Raw genomic sequence first — 17,476 nt, forward strand, 5'->3', positions numbered from 1 at the left:
ATATATAGGTGGTATTTTAGTTCAAAATCTACTCAGCTTACATTTAATCATTGTCTGAACCTACCAAACAGCTGTACTCAGAAAATGGAGATGTGCTAGAAATATTGAAGTACTAGGTATGAAGTAAGGTGTAAGAATAGTTTGTACAGATATAGGGTGTGTGGAGATGATATTTTATTGTATGCATGTAAGCAGGTAAACTATTTGTCTTTGGTGGAATTGTGGAGGAAAAGTGACTTTTTTTCTTGACTGGTGAGTCTTACCTGTATATTTTTAGCCTTGCCCATGAGCACTAAAACATGAATACAGGCTCATTCGTTCTACCGTACTGCTTGTCTTCAGATTTTTTTTTTTTCATGAGATTTACCATAATTTTGAAATTAATGTTTTAACCTTTCATCGCTATTCATTGTGTTATTTCTTTTCTTAATTTTCTTGTTTATCTGAAAAAATGGTACTCAATTTTAAACTTGTCAGTTAGAATTTTCATTTGAATTATCTTTAATTTTTTTTTAATTCTTGTATTTTTGTGGACATGTCCTATTGTTTAATCCAATGTGTGGATTTTGTATAGTATTCTTCAATGTCATCAGTAGGCCTATGCACCATTGCCATACCTGTGTCATTTTATTTCTAACTTACAAGCAAATAGTAAAAAAATAAAGAAGGACAAGTATGCCATCAGTTTCACAAGTTAACTGGATTTTGCATTCATGTTCCTTCATTTCTGACAGTTCTTTTAACAGTTCTGTACAGGAATCAGTCAATACTGTAATGGTGACTGGAAATGCTGATGGCCAGTGATATTACCATCATTGTGCACCATGTGATTGGTTCTATTCTGATTTTAGATCTAGAAATCCCAACCCCCCTCCTTTTGTTATTTCAGCTTATTGAGCTAACCCCATCACATTTTTTCCCCCACCTTACTTTTGTTTCTTGTTTACTCTTCCCAATGTGGATCAGGCAACCCCCCCTTTGTCCTTTACCGTTTGGATTTCATGGGTATGTGTCTTTTGTTTTTTTGTTCTGGAGTAAATATTTGGTGAATATTGGGCTCTGCTGTTGCATCAGCCAAGTTCACTTGATTCTTTTTTTTTCTTTTCAGTTTAGGGATCTTATTTTCCTTTATTTTTCTTTCTCTCCATCTACTTGTTTTCATCTTTTACTCAACTTTTTAGTTCATTCTTATTCTCACATTTATTTGGAGGCTTTCCATCATGACCATGTCAGCTTTACTGGAGTAACTTGGGCATATCTGTTTTTTATCTTGTCCTTGGTTTTCTTCCATTTTTTTTTCTATTATCCCAATTTCTTTGTTTCTTAAGTGTATTTTGTCAGGTTGTCTTTTTCTCTGACTTTTACCCCCCTCAGTATTTTCTCCAGGAGCTCTGTCTTGTACCTTTTCTTTATGATGTTTTTTTTTTGTGGTATTTTTTATACATCGGCATCTTGAGCTGATGCAGCTCTTCAACATTTTTTTGTTTATTTTGGTTTCTTATCCTTGGGATTAAAGGGCTCCATCATGTTTCTCATTGTACATATGTCCTTGTGTGAGTACTCCCTTTTCTTTTTCTTGTCCTCTTTTACTTTCTGGGGACCCTTCTACAAGAAGACTGGCCAGCAGAGGTCTTGGAGGTGATTTGTTTTTAGAGTTACTCCTTGGCTTGAGTTCTGTGGAAGCTCTGCTCTTCCATTTAGTCCACTGATGGATGCCCTTTGCTACAGCCTATTGAGTTCTTCAGAGGTTTTCTTGTACTTTTTCTTTCCATATCACCTTTTTCACATGCCATGGGGCAATTCTTGTCTCCCTCGTTCCTCTTGGAAATGTTCATACATGTCTTTTTCATTGAATTTTGGTCTGTCAATGAAAGTATCTCTAGAGATATACTTATCTTCTTTTCCCCATCTCATGGTTTTGGTAGCTCATTCGATCCCATGTGATCCTAGATGTCCCTTTTTCCCCAACTTATCCAGACTTGCAAGTTTTTAGAGCCCTCCATTGCTTAGAAGTCGATATTTGGGCTTCTTCTGCTTTCACATGAAGGTTTCCATATCTATGGTGAGTTTAGAATAGATGGCACATTGTGGTTGATGCAAGTTAATTGTACGGCCACACTTTTTCGCTACTGGTTTACTGATGGGGTGCAATTTTAGATGCCTGATCCATTTCCGATATCTGGCCTCCATGGACACAGTTTCTCTGCCTCTGCTTTCTTGAGTAGGTTTTCCTTCATTTTCTGTCTTGTCTATCTGGTCTCTTTATCATGATCCGTTCAATCACATCTATTGTTTCTTCCTTACTGTTTTCCTGACTCTGGACTTTCTATTTTGGGCCTACAACTACCACATTTGGTTATTGAACTATTGTATCTGGAAAGCTCAGACCCTGGTGGTGGATCGACTATCTTGCTTAGGCCTGGACACTTCCACAGAGTAGTTTCTCCATCCTCTGGTGTCTTCAGTGAATATGTTGACGATCCCCAACACATTAGTGCCCCATTATTTACATCCCATGGATGTTTCACCTACCCTAGCTTTTGTTTCCCTCCAGTTGCTATACTTCACTCTTCACAGTGGCTCTGATGGGGAGTTGTTTAATTTTCTCTTTTTTTTTCAGGTCTCATCAAGAGGCAGGTGTTGCCTCACAGGGAATTCTTACCCAAAATCTGTATTAAGCAGAGAGTACAGAAATGTTAAGCTCATCCACCCCTGCTCAGTGTCTGCTGTTAAGATGAGGTTTTCCACAAGAATGCTATAGTGGTATCTATATGTATCTTCTTAGCTGTTCCACATTGACAAAAGATGAAAAGATAGCACCAGGTTTGTGTGCCTACCTTCACACCTAAATCATGCTTTCTGTCTTTAGTCACTCTAACCCATTGTGCTGTCTTGCAGTGTGGGAGTTAATTCAAGATGATTGTACCAAATGATAATAGTCCACACACTCCTGATGTTCTACCCTCTGTGAATTCCTCCATTTCTTTTAGTGGAGTACAGTAGATCCTTTGCTTCTCCAGTCACAATTGGCTGGGAAAGTTGACATGGAGAGTTCCTTATTGGTTAATGTATTCCCACTGTTATGAGACTGAATGGACATATCCCTCATTTTGTAAATAGTGCTGGGGTGTTATCTGGTGGCATAATATAGTACAGTGGGCCCTCCTCCAACATGAGGGATACATTTCTCGAGCAAGCTATGTTGGGCAAATCTGTGTTGGAGGAACTCAATACCTTATAGGATTAATAGGGATGCAGGAACATAGTTGCATTAAGTCTCTGGTAAATGCTTATATATGAATTTTTTTTTACACATAAATGAAAAGCCCTACCTATACATTATTGTATATGAATTAAAAATATAAAATCATGAACATAATACCATTCACATGTGATATCCTGCACTTGTTAATATAAATATGTTAAATAAAATAATCTTGTACTGCATTTTATTGTAACACCCACCTATGAATGATGAAAATGAAGACCTTTCATTGATGAGAGGAAGACTTGCAATGATTATGATAATAGATTTGGAGGCTGGGAGGTTACTTTAAGGCCAATGGATCACTGGAAAATTTGGCCTCAAACTCCAATGAAGCAGATGTAGAAGTCGATGGAATGTGGTTAAAAGGCGTTAAATCAGCTGACTTGAGCTTCATAAAGTCAGTAATTTTTGGCTGTTTGGCTTTCCTCTGCAAAGATTTCAAGATTTCTCTGTATGGTGCTAGAATGTTATTAAACCCTCTTTTAAATTTAATGCTTCTCTCCATTATGCGATCCATATATTTTTTTTTTCTGCTATTTCTATTGGGCAAAGAGTATTTCTTGCATTTGATGGATGAGATGTCTCACCAAAATGTTGCTCCATTATACTACTCCCCACCTTGTGGATGTCACATTCCTCTGACTTTTCCTTTCTGATGCTCTTTTCACAAAGGAACTCATCATTGTAATCTCTCTGCACAAACCTTTCCAATGTCTTTAATGTGAGATTCTAGATCTTTGTAGTGTGTAGTTACTTACCTCTCTGCATCATTTCCCATTCTTCCTTCCTACTTCCGGTGTATTTGTTTGTCTTGCCCCATCCTTCCTTCCTTCCTACTTCTGGTGTATTTAGTTTGTCTTGTCTCATCCTTCCTTCCTACTTCCGGTGTATTTAGTTTGTCTTGTCTCATCCTTCCTTCCTACTTCCGGTGTATTTAGTTTGTCTTGTCTCATCCTTCCTTCCTAATTCCAGTGTATTTAATTTGTCTTGTCCCATCCTTCTTTCCTATTTCCGGTGTATTTAGTTTTTCTTGTCTCATCCTTTCTTCCTACTTCCGATGTGTTTAGTTTTTCTTGTTCCATCCTTCCTTCCTACTTCCGGTGTATTTCATTTGTCTTGTCTCATCCTTCCTTCCTAATTTCAGTGTATTTAGTTTGTCTTGTCCCATCCTTTCTTCCTACTTCTGGTGTATTTAGTTTGTTTTGACCCATCCTTCCTTCCTATTTCTGGTGTATTTAGTTTGTCTTGTCCCATCCTTATTTAGTTTGTCTTGTCAAGAATGAACCTGTGTTCACATACTAGTGCTCATGGGGATTATTGCACATGGAGGATGTGTCATTCTCTTATTGGTGGAGGGTTATAGTGTAATGATGATTGCATCATAAACTTGCATAATACACATTAAAAGGTTTAGAGATTGAAGGTTTGTTCAAGTCTTGTTGCATGTGCAGGAATTTTCATGGCATTATTTTTAAGTGAGTGATGTAATAATTACTTTTTTGTGCATTTCCAATTAATTTGTGGACATTCCTAGAATTTTGGACATTTACACATTAGCACTAATAAATTTTTGTTAGTCAAGATATTAAGGTTACCAGTGACCACATGGTAATGATGTAATTGTTACTTTTTTGTGCATTTCAAATTAATTTTTGGACATTACCAGAACTTTTGGACCTTATTAGTATTCATGATACTGATGAGTGCATATTTAATGGGAACATAAATGAATTATATTTGCATTTACAGGATTTGTGTTACTCTTCATTAGTTATCTAACCCTGTTATAGTAAAAGATGCTAATGCCATCTTGTAAGAATAGCTGATAGTTGGGTATTTAATTTTGCAAGTATTAGGTGATAAATGTTGTATAGAAGTGTCTCTTACTATAGATTTTAATTTAGTTAGTTCTATACTTCTGTTAGTAGATGGAACTGTAAACAAATCAAGCTTTAATGAATATCAACAATACAAGAAATGACCTAAAATGGGAAAAGAGTTAAGGATGTGACATAAAGCTCTAGCATATTCAAAAGTAGGTTATATATGTTTATAGTAAAATATGTATAGTGTTTTTGAAAGATGAGAGTGAACCAGTTATGTGTCATTTATCGTGGTTACTTTGAATAAGTAAATTGATTTGTTTTAGTTAGTTAGTCATACGTAATTTGGCCTGCAGGCAAACTTACTGTGGTATGAGTGTTGAAGTTTTGGAGAATTTAATTTCCCATCATTACATGGACTGGACACTAGGTAAGAGAAAAGAACCTGATAATAAGACAACATTACAACAATGCATTAGGATGTAATAAGCATGTGAGTATGGTCTGGACAGGAAGATGTTTTATTAGATATGCTTACCAAGTAAAACTTAAAATGTAATTGTAGACATGACATTCAACCTTTGTGTTGTTTGTTGTCAAGTCAACATCATTTCATTGTCTTTATTCCCTTTGAACAAAATTTTTAGTGTAAATGTAAATTTAGATTAATATTTGTGAACTGAGATCCACATTAATAAAAAAATGTTCAGTTATTTCATCGTTAATTCTTTCAGCACGAGCTCGGTCCCTTGGACTGACCTCGTAACCATTTTGTTTGTTATAGTCTTTATGCTATAACTTTTAAAATAGTAAGTGTATGTTAACAAAATTTGGCAGATTATCAGTAAACATTACCATGCTTTCATATGCAAAATATTAATTTTTTTATTAAGTCTTAAGGTGTGTTAAGCAATGTTTTTCTAATGCCCTTCTTTTCTTTTTGCATGTTGGATACGCAACATGCAATATAATTTTAAGATTAAAAATACTTTTATGCATCCGAAAATTTTCAAATCTCACATGCAAAATCTTTATAATGTCCGGATAGTTATCAAACCTTTCTAAAGAAAAAACTTTATATTTTATCTATTATTTTCAGTAATTAATCTCACAACTGCCATAAAAAGATTAGGAAATAAACATAAATTATGCCTTATTCATTCTAGAATGAGAAGAAATTATAACATAAAAACATAAATGTTTAGACTAGATATCTTAAATATCATAACGTTATACATTTATATATATATTTATCATATCAACCTTTCAGCCATGCCTGGCTAACAATGGTGAAGTTACAATGACGAGGCACGTGTGCTCTCATGTTACATTATCCAATAATATAAAACTGGCCATTAGTTTTTACAAAGTGACTTGTCTTGGCTGTATTTTAGTAGACTAGTATTTTGTAAAATACAGTCACATTTCCATTATTATACATAATATATGTATGTAGATTATTGCTATTTAGAAATAAGTTCTTAAACTTATTTTTCTTAAAACATAAAATGGTAAATAAAGAAGTAAAGCAAACAATTATCTCTTCTAGTTACGACCTTTGTACTCGGTTGCTGCTTGACATAGGTTGCTAAGCCTTTTAAAATTTTGCAAGTGGAGGATACAAAACAAAGTAATTTTTTTTAGGTTTTATATATACAGTTGAATAAGTTACTACATCAATACCATAGAATTCCGCTGTAATTTATGAAGCTTAGTAACTAAGCTGTATTTGGGTCTAAATAAATATTAAATTTTGAGCAAACTAAAGACACAACCTACCTCCTTGAAATCTTGGTTCAAAAGAATGGGATAGAGTCCCATGAAAATGGTTGAGAAATCCACTAGAGAAACATTCTGAGCTTTTGATTGGGTATTCACACATCATATATTGAAGTAAGTGTGTATAAGGGAGCGTTTCCAAAAGTGGAAGGAGGTGGGCGGGGTGCCACTGTGTTTGATATATTACATGAGCAATATTTCAGAGAACAGAAAATATATGAGGTTCTTTTTTATATTCTAGCTTCTCAATATTGGAAATTTGAGTTCCTAATTCATACAAAACTATAGACTTTGTATTTTGAACCCATGCTGCATTCAACGTACTGCAAAAATCGAGATTTAACTGTGTTTTTAATATTTAATTTTAAATTAAGAAATTACATAATGTATAATACTAAAATTTGAATTATAATCTACAGTTTGATACAAATTTATTGACATAAATTCGTGAAATAGTAGTTCATTAATTAAATAATATATGCTTCTACAACACCTGATGGTTACAGTGCTTAACTCATGGTTTGAGGGTTGCAGGTTTGAATCCCTGTCACCAAACGTGCTCACTTTTTCAGACATAGGTGCATTATACTGTGGAGGTAAATTCCACTATTCATTGGTAAAAGAGTAACCCAAGAAGTGGAGGTGGGTGGTGTTGACTAGCAGCCTTCCCTTTAGTCTATCACTTCTAAAGTTGAAATACAGTAATCCCTTGATAACTCGGAATTTGATATAACTTGGCATCCCTGAAAAATATTCAGGCTTTCTTACTAGGCAAGAAGAGTCCTTACAAATTCTCCCAAGCAACTGGAGGCAGTTGAGTGGTTGCCTGAATTGGAACAGCACTAAGCAACTTTGAGAGTAGTGGTGTCTCCATCTCCCTGCAGTATCTCGATACTCTTCCTCAGACACCAATTCCAGCAGTGCCACTTCCTTCGCATTACCCCAGAACCCCCACGACAGTTGATATTTTCAGACAGTGAATAATTTATTTAATTAAATAAAATAATCTTTAATTTCTAAGTGAATGATATATTGTTTAATCAAAATGTATTTAATTTTTAATTGATAAAGTAGTGTTTAAGTAGAGTACAATATTTACCAAAGTGTGTTAAGCCTTCCTACAATCACCTCTGTCACCTACCACATGGCAACATAAGCTTGAATCATCATCTATCTTGACCTGCAGTGCTATTAAGTGTTAATTTTAATGTTTTTTGAATTTAATTTAATTTATTTTCAAACATTGGTAATGTATAGTAGTTTATTTTGGCCAAAAAAGTTGTGATTTGGGGGTGGGAGGAAATTACCTCAATAACTCGAAATTTTTGATAACTCTACATGACTTTAGTCCCATATGTTCCAAGTTATCGAGGGATTACAATACATTTCAAGATAGAATTGTAGCCAGAAAAAAATTCACTTTATTGATTTTATGATTTATTTGAAAGTTAGTTCATGTAAATAAATTTGAATTTCTGATATTTATTATTCATACATTTATTATTTTTTCCTCCACAGAGGGAGTGATGTAAAGTTGATTAAAGTAAATCAGTTTTTATGTCTGAGGTATACAAATTTCATTAGATAAAAAAACAAAATAAAAAAAAAGACACCTCGTTTTTTATATGTATGTTTGAGGACTTGTGTTTTCTAGAGTTTTTGGCCTGATAGTTATGATACTCGACTCAAAATCTGAGGGTCACGGGTTCTAATCCCTGTCACTGAACATGCTTCCCTTTCTGCCATGGTGCAGGTCAGTCCCTCTATTCATTGGTAAGAGTAACCTTAAAAAGTGGGGGTGGGTATGTTGACTAGCTGCCTTCCCTTTAGTCTCTTGCTTTAGTCTTACTGAACATGCTTCCATTTCTGCCATGGTGCAGGTCAGTCCCTCTATTCATTGGTAAAAGAGTAACCTTAAAAAGTGGGGGTGGGTATGTTGACTAGCTGCTTTCCCTTTAGTCTATTACTGCTATATTAAAGACAGCTAGCACAGATGGGCCTCGTGTAGCTTTGCACGAAATATGAAACAAACCAATCTAGAGTTTTTGCAAGATGGTGCCAAGAAGCAAAAAAGATTCTTGTAAGTGAATATAACTGTCAGAAACAAAACTATACTGAGTGTATACGTGTGATACAAACTGTAAAATTACTCAAGAATGATTATAATTTGAGTCTTGTCACATAATTAATGTTGAAAATTGCTTAAATATGGAACTTGTGTTTCAAAATTCTGACCATCTTAGTTTTAGGAGGCTGTAACTTAGCATTTAAGGTATGACTAGGATTCTGTATACTTGCCCTTTTACCTTAGTAAATCATCATCGTTATAAAATTTTGCTGTATTTTATTGAAGATAAAGCATGTTGCTATATTAATTAACATGGAATGAACTGTCTGAATGATGTTCTTTTTTAATGAAGTGACCATTTAATTGTTTCTGTATAATATAAAACGATTTGTTGTACAGGTATCCTATAGTAATAAAAGCAGTTAAATTAAAACAATTTTTGATGTAGTTTTGACATTTATGTATTAATATCCTCCAGTGTTCATCATATCTTGAATGAACCATCTACTCACAATGTGACAGTTTAGATAGGAAGTTCAAAATGAACCCAGAATCTCTGACTAATGTTGTGTAATGCTCTGACGGTGTACTTGATTATGTATCTGGCCTTTGCTCAGATTTAGAGACAGATCTTATGACCTCAGGGCTTCTGCTTGCTAATTTTGATTTGAAAAAAAAATCTTACTCTTGGTAATAGTTTTCCTAAACTGGCGACCCTATTCTTATGTCTACCACATGCAGAATATGGTTGCTGCTGAGAAAATTTGCTTGACTGTAGACTTCATACAACTATGCTATTTTTGGCTGATAAGTCATATGTCTTTCAGAAGTTTAAATAGTTAAAGTTTGGCTTATTTTACACTCGTTATAGGTATATGAAACCTTTTCATTATGATAGTACACACTCGAAATCTCACTATCCTCACTAACACATTACATACATACATACATACATACATACATGCATACACACACACTAAATCTAAGCATCCTTACTAATGCACTCACATACACATTCTATATCTCAGTATTCTTAATAAAACACTCGCATACAATCTCTGAGCCTCATCATCTTCATTATTGCACTCACATTCTATAAATCCCAGTATCTTCACTAACACACTCACATACACACTACATGTCAGTATCCTTACTAATACACTCACATACACTAAATTTCAGTATCTTTACGAACAAATTCACATACATACTTTAAAAATTAGTGTCTTCACTAACACACATGTACTTTCAGTCCCAGTATCCTCTCCAACTTCAACTGTGTAATTATCTTTAGAAACACTTGACTCATCATGTGGATCATTTATAATTTTTTTTGTTTCATTGTAATGAGGAAGAAAGAGTATTTATTTTGTATCGGAAAACATCGGATGTTGGTTATTTCTGCGAATGTTTTAGTTTTGTAAACGTACATTCATAATTTTCATCATCTTCGTGCATTCTTCACGACTCGTTACATTTTCATCTTCCAGGATTATCCCACCTAATTTATCATGTTATGTTGAATTGACAAAGTCACAGTGCATGTAATTCCAAAGTGAAAAAGTATTCATGCTGAGCTCTGTAAAAGAATCCCCCCAAAAAAACAGTATTCAACACTTTCATGTTAAAGAATGTTATAAAGTGATGCATTTGGAACATTTATTCAGTTTATATCCTTTGCAAGATTTACTGTGTGTGCTTTATGTTAAGTATCTTCATGGACACTTTTTGTATTAAAATTACACATGTCATTATTTTTATAATTTCACTGGACCAAGATAACTTAAGAGGAGGATTCCATGCTCTCATTTCATTAAATAAAAATGTATACTTAAAAGACTAATAATTTTGAATAAATTTTCCTAAAAAAAAAAAAGTCTTTAATGCAGAACAAAAAAAGCAAAAGTCACCAAGAATTTTTATGCAAGTCTTTGTAATTTATAAATACTTGATGAAAGTTTTATGTACTCTCTCATAATCATTTGTGGTTAAGGAGATATTTAACTCTTTAAACCTGAGCGGATGCTGGTAGCATCTGGGCGAAAATCCCGATTTACCCATTGGACGATGACAGCATCTGATAACATTTGTGTCTTTTTGGCTGAAAACCAGTCCAACCCTTGTTATCATACACAAAATTAGAAAATTAAGTTTTATAAGGTGGGGGGGGGATAATTATTAGTAAATCATGAAAATAATTTTGGGAGAATGTGCAAAAATTTATGGGTTTCAAGGGTTAAGTTTAGTGATTTGAGAGACCCATAGTTACAGGTGCTATCAACTTGTAAACATTTTTATTTATAACTCTGATTAAAATCTAATGTGTTATTTTAAATGAATATGTTTTTCCACATTAAATGTAATATTATGCACAATATAGTCTGTGTTTGTCTAAAATTTCAACTTAATTTTTTTATTTAGTAGGCTGTAACTTATGGATTACTCGAAAAAAAATTAACTTTCTGTAAATGGTATCCTTAAAGCTTTGCCTCTTCCTTAGGAATTCCATCTTCCATTGTAATTATTTCCACATCTTACTCTTCTTCCTCTTTACTATTTTCAAAAACATCATCTTCGACAGATAAATACTGGATCAGGACATCTTTACAAGCTTTTATGATTAACTGGAAGTTTGATAGACAATTTTTAGTTTTTGAGTGCACAGTGTTCCAAGTAGACCAATCCCATTCATCCCATGCTATATTACATGATGTTGACCAAAATGCGGGGCAGGATGAGGCCTTCTCACTATGTTATCAGTGAGAGGTTCTTTGATAGTGCAGCAGGGACAAGGCTTCATATGGTTTTTCAACTAATTTCATTATTATTTTATTTGTGTTACAGAGATTATTTTGCATTGTTAGCTTAGTATGTGGACTTAGGACTAAATCTTCAAAGCTGACTAAATCTTGTGACCTATTATTGAGATTACAGCCAAATAACAAGAAGAAGAAGTAACAACAGTGCATTCTTATCACTGCATGTAAGAATATAAAACAGTATATTTAACAATGCTTATAACTGGGTTGTTTTTTAGTTCTGATCTATGTAGTTAGCTTGCTTTGATCAGAATTTAATATCAATCATAGATAGAAGCACAGAACCATTTCTTTATAATTTTGTAGATGGTGAAGATGAAGAGGGAGATGATGTTGACCAGGATGAAGACACAATTCCTGATGATCAAGGTGATGGTGATGATGAAGAGGATGCAGAAGTGGAAGAAGAGGATCAATCTCCAGAGCAGACAGATGAACCTGTTCCACAAGAAGAACTTCCCGATGATGATGATGATGACGAAGAGGATGATTTAGAAGAGCCAGAGACTCCTCCTAAACCAAAGAAGGAAAAGGGAAAGAAGAGAAAAGCAAGAGGAGATGGAGAAAGAAAGAAGGAAAAAAAGAAAAAGAAGAAGAAAGCTATGTCAGATAGTGCAGAGGTATGGTCATATGAAGTTCTATGTGACTTTCTTAAAATCTTTCATTATCTACTTTTATCTGCATTGTGATGAGAAAAATTATGGTTGTAAAATGTTTAATGAAAAAAAAAAGGACATTGTATATTGAGCTTTTGTTGGATTCTTTTTGGATTGAGAGATAATTGTTAGACTTGTTGACGAAGTTAAACTTCGTATTCAAGTCAGACAGCACTTATCTCTGAAATACTGAAAGCTTTTCCTTGTTGAGTTTTAACTCATGCTCTCAACAAAACATGACTCGAAATTTCTGAACATCCTTTTTACATTATCGCTCATAATTCTTTGCTCTTCCACCTTTCACATAACTTATTGTGCAAGGGTAAGGATATCTTACGCAAGTTTTACATTCCTGACATACATAGAATTTCTTGTTGACAGTTATGCTAACTTTAGTACAATGTTCTTTCTGATGTAACTATTTGTGCCACTATCATAATTTGTACAAATTAATTGGAGGCCATACTTGTGTAATTTGCTTTCTTTCTGTATGTCATTTCTTTAAGTTCAGTGTTTTCATAAGTCCATTTCACTCATTTTGTCTTGAATCCAGTTCTGTGAATTATTTTCTGGTTCTTGATTCTTCATCAACTCTGCTTAGCTACATATTTCTTTAATTCTAGATTATCATCTTTCTGCCTTGTAGCTTGCAATTGTAAATATTTTTTATTTCTTTTCATGTTTATTGATTCCTACTTTTTTTTACGAGCTGAGCTCTTAGTGGAATTTGCTGATTAATTAATCATCAGGCTCATCATTAATTCAATTAATTGATTATTCCATCATGAGATCAATCTTCTTATTTGAGCTTTTTTTTTTAAAGATATTTAGAAACGACCGTTTGTGTAAACTGATAGATATTTTCAGGAAGAACTGTTTAGCAGTGTATCGTGTATGTAACATTGTGACAAGTTGAAAATATGATTGTTGCCATTCTGTTGATTTCACAAGACTACTGAAACTACTAAATTTTTGGAGATGAAAGAAAACATTGCATTGTGATGTTGATTATAAATAAGAACAATAATAATTGTAAGAATGAATAGCTAGGTTACTATTAGGTAAACGTAACAATGAATAGCTAGGTTACTATTAGGTAAACGTAACAATGAATATTGTTACGTTTACCTAATAGTAACCTAGCTATTCATTGTTACGTTTACCTAACAGTAACCCAGCTATTCGTTGTTACGTTTACCAAACAGTAACCCAGCTATTCGTTGTTACGTTTACCAAACAGTAACCCAGCTATTCGTTGTTACGTTTACCTAACAGTAACCTAGCTATTCATTGTTACGTTTACCTAACAGTAACCTAGCTATTCATTGTTACGTTTACCTAACAGTAACCTAGCTGAATAGCTAGGTTACTGTTAGGTACAGGGTAATGTAAGTTATGGGAAGTGATAATGAGGGGATCAAACATGGTGGTGAACAGTGTACACAATTACATCTTGGTCTTCAAGTACATGAATACTTTAGTTGCATCTTCATTGTATCAAGGGATAATAAACTTAACAGGTCATGCAAGTTGTTAGAGGTAAAGGAGAACAAGATTATCATGGGTAAAGTGAGACAAAAATTTATTATATTGAATCTACAAAACACTAATTAGTTTATTATTTTCATGGATTGTGAAACTAATTGATTAAATTGAACATTAATCGATATTCACTTCCTATTGATTTACTCCAACTTTTCATAGAAAACGTAATTTTTTTAGACTTTACATCAAGGTTGATCAAAAGGAGTTCCAGTCACTTCTTAGCCAAAACAATTTCTGTGCATGTGTTGCAACTCTACAATATATTGAACCTTTTGCCTACTGTCTCTTCTTTACTTACATGACGCATCGTTTCTCTAACATTGCATGATGGAGGATCAGTTTTTTGTTTTTAAGCAAACAATATTTATATAAAATTCTGCTATTGTTCAAGTTGAAGTTCCATGAGCTTTTCATATACTGAAACACACCTATTGTTTGGTTTCTTTACCAGTGTTTCAGCTTTTTAGTAGAACATTCCCTTAGTACAGGATGTAACTGCTCCCTTGATCCTGCTGGATTGATGGAAAAATGGAATTAGTAGCTGCTATATTGCTGCAGTATAGTGCTGTTGTAGTTGTAGCTTACTTTTTTCACTCAGTTCACTTCATTATGTTTTCAGAATATTGAGATGATGAAGGAGCAGTCATGGTACTATAAATTACGGCTGATTTCGGTAATCCTTTGTATCCTCCCATCCTTGGTACTGGATATAGCCTCACAGTTTATCCTACTAATATCTGTTTATTAGACCATAAGTAATGGTCCAGAGCTACTGTTGACCAGTATTGTTCTTCTGTCTTCACTTATAGTTCTTTTAATGGCTTAATAAAATGCTAATATTTTTTTGAATTGATGTTTTATGAACTAATTTAACTCCTCGGTATATTTTGAAACATCAGCTTGCTTCAATTTAGATTCATTGTGTTTATCATCATCATACTTTTTATATTTACAGTACATCATATTTCACTGTAAGGCTGTGGTTTGCAGTTTCCAACTTAATTTCTTTCATTTGAACACTTCACAAATTTAAGTAACTTTTATTACTAGAGTGTGTTTGTGCATAGTATTTGTTGGAGTAGTTCATCTGTATTAATTAAGAATTCACTTGAGTGAGAAGGTGAGTTGAAGTCAGCTACTTTAATGAATTCTCTCATTTGAAATGGATATGTTTTTTTTTTTTTGTCTTTGGTGGGTTCCATTGCCATATCAACTTTTTCTCAAAAGTGTGCTTTTAACATTTCTTCAGGCAACTGCTTAAGCCAACAAATCTGGGTTTCTTTCTTTCTTCATCACTCTATTCTTGAATCTGGCTCTTACTCTTCTTTTTCCACTTCACCCATTCACAGAGAAATAATCTAAGTTTGGTTCTGATATGCTTGCTACACTGTTTGCATTCATAGTCAATTGTGAATGCTTTAGGCTAAAGTGGCTAGAAGTGTAGTTCACAGTGTTTAGGTTTGTTAGCCACAAGTATTAGAAACAGTCCATGAAGTTTTGCTAAAGTGGCTTGGGTCTAAAATAACAAAAATCTAAGTTGTTTGATTGTTAGCTGATTTTTGCCAGTGGTGAAATGGTGATCTGTATATGCCTTATGTTTAGCAATAACTTTAGTTCTAACATCTGTCTATAGCATGTGAATTACTTTGGCAAAAGCACTTTTTTTGTTGAAGTAATAGTGAATTTTTTATCCATTATATCTTCTATTTTTCCCTGTTTATAATAATCTTTCTTTAAATTTATAGGCTCTCTTTAAGTCCCTAAACTTTTGAGTTGCATCTTTCCATTGGTTTTATCTTTTCTTTTTGTTTTTTGCCCTTTAATTTTTATGCCACGATTGGTGACACTCAGTCGCTGTTTATTAAACTTATGGATACTTACTTGTTTATGTTGTTGATTTTCTTTTGCCTTACTTTTCTGTTTTCTCTCACTTTTTTTTCCCCAATATCTAACAATATTTCTGGTCATATTCTTCCTCAGATCTTCATGGGAGTTGAGATCTCCATAATATTTGTAGTTTTGGTACAACTTAATGGTTAGTCATTCTGACCAATCCAGTTGTGTGTCAAATGTTAAACATGTTTTGTTTGGATTATTGTTAGATTGAATAAAGGATTTACTAGAACTTAATGGTATAAAACTCATTAAAAATTCATTGAAGAGGTTAGGAATATTGAGATAAAACTACACTCAACAGTCTAGAATAAATGAAGTAAAACTACACTTAACAGTTTAGGACAAATAAAATGAAACTACACTCAACAGTTGTAGACAAATGAAGTGAAACCACACTCAACAGTTTTAGACTATTGAGATAAAAATACACTCAACAGTTTAGGACAGATGAAGTGAAACTACAGTCAACAGTTTAGGACAGATGAAGTGAAACTACAGTCAACAGTTTAGGACAAATAAAATGAAACTTCACTAACAGTTTTAGACTATTGAGATAAAACTACAGTCAACAGTTTAGGACAAATGAAGTGAAACTACACTCAACAACTTAGGACAAATGAAGTGAAACTACACTCAACAGCTTAGGACAAATGAAGTGAAACTACACTCAACAGCTTAGGACAAATGAAGTGAAACTACACTCAACAGCTTAGGACAAATAAAGTGAAACTACATTCAACAGTTTTAGACTATTGAGATAAAATACGCTCAACAGTCTAGGACTGATCTGATCTGATCAAATTGCATGAAGAGTGTTGTTCTAATGAAATAAAATTACATTTAACAATCCAAAACTAATAAATTTAAACTGCAATGAACAGTCTGGAGCTAAAAAAAGATAAATTCAGCATTTCTAATGTGGTTATGCCGAGTTCTCAAGTTTGTAAAATGAACTTGTAAAGATTTGCACCCCCAAAACCATACTTACTAACCAGATCATCTTTATAAGTTATAACTTGTAGTGCCAAAGAGTATCATTATTCTGGCAAAGATAATATTCATTTGCCTTGAATAGTTGAAAAAGAATATTCCTTTTAGGTGCCAATTATGATTTTTGAAGAGGATGTTTTATTAAAAGTTGCTCAACCAGGATAATTTCTGTCACCTGCATAATTGAATGTTTATATATATGTTTCTGTATGATATACAATGTTATCTTCAGGATAGTGACAGCAATCACCTTGGGGGCCAGTCAGAAAATGACAGTGACTATATTGTAGAAAGTATGAAGAAAGCTAAGAAGTCAAAAGTTGATAAGGTCAGTACTGTTAATTCATAATTGTGTTTATAATTTTGTCTTACAATTAGTAAGGTACAGCAGTAGATTATATTAGCAATGTTTATAATTTTGTCTTACTATTAGTAAGGTACAGCAGTAGATTATATTAGCAATGTTTATAATTTTGTCTTACTATTAGTAAGGTACAGCAGTAGATTATATTAGCAATGTTTATAATTTTGTCTTACTATTAGTAAGGTACAGCAGTAGATTATATTAGCAATGTTTATAATTTTGTTACTATTAGTAAGGTACAGCAGTAGATTATATTAGCAATGTTTAT

At 33.3% G+C, this 17,476-nt stretch overlaps 1 protein-coding gene across 1 annotated transcript in view; it reads left to right on the forward strand.

Moving 5' to 3' along the window:
• LOC106464306 (chromodomain-helicase-DNA-binding protein Mi-2 homolog) overlaps positions 1-17,476 on the forward strand; it is a 41,147-nt gene that overhangs the window by 19,016 nt on the left and 4,655 nt on the right. Inside the window, exons 2-3 of the mRNA XM_013924436.2 lie at positions 12,064-12,377; positions 17,077-17,172. Coding sequence (XP_013779890.1) covers positions 12,064-12,377; positions 17,077-17,172 — 410 coding nt within the window. The remainder of the gene's footprint in view (positions 1-12,063; positions 12,378-17,076; positions 17,173-17,476) is intronic.

The sequence above is a fragment of the Limulus polyphemus genome, unplaced genomic scaffold, assembly GCF_000517525.1.
Source record: "Limulus polyphemus unplaced genomic scaffold, Limulus_polyphemus-2.1.2 Scaffold1615, whole genome shotgun sequence".
Lineage (NCBI taxonomy): Eukaryota > Metazoa > Arthropoda > Merostomata > Xiphosura > Limulidae > Limulus > Limulus polyphemus.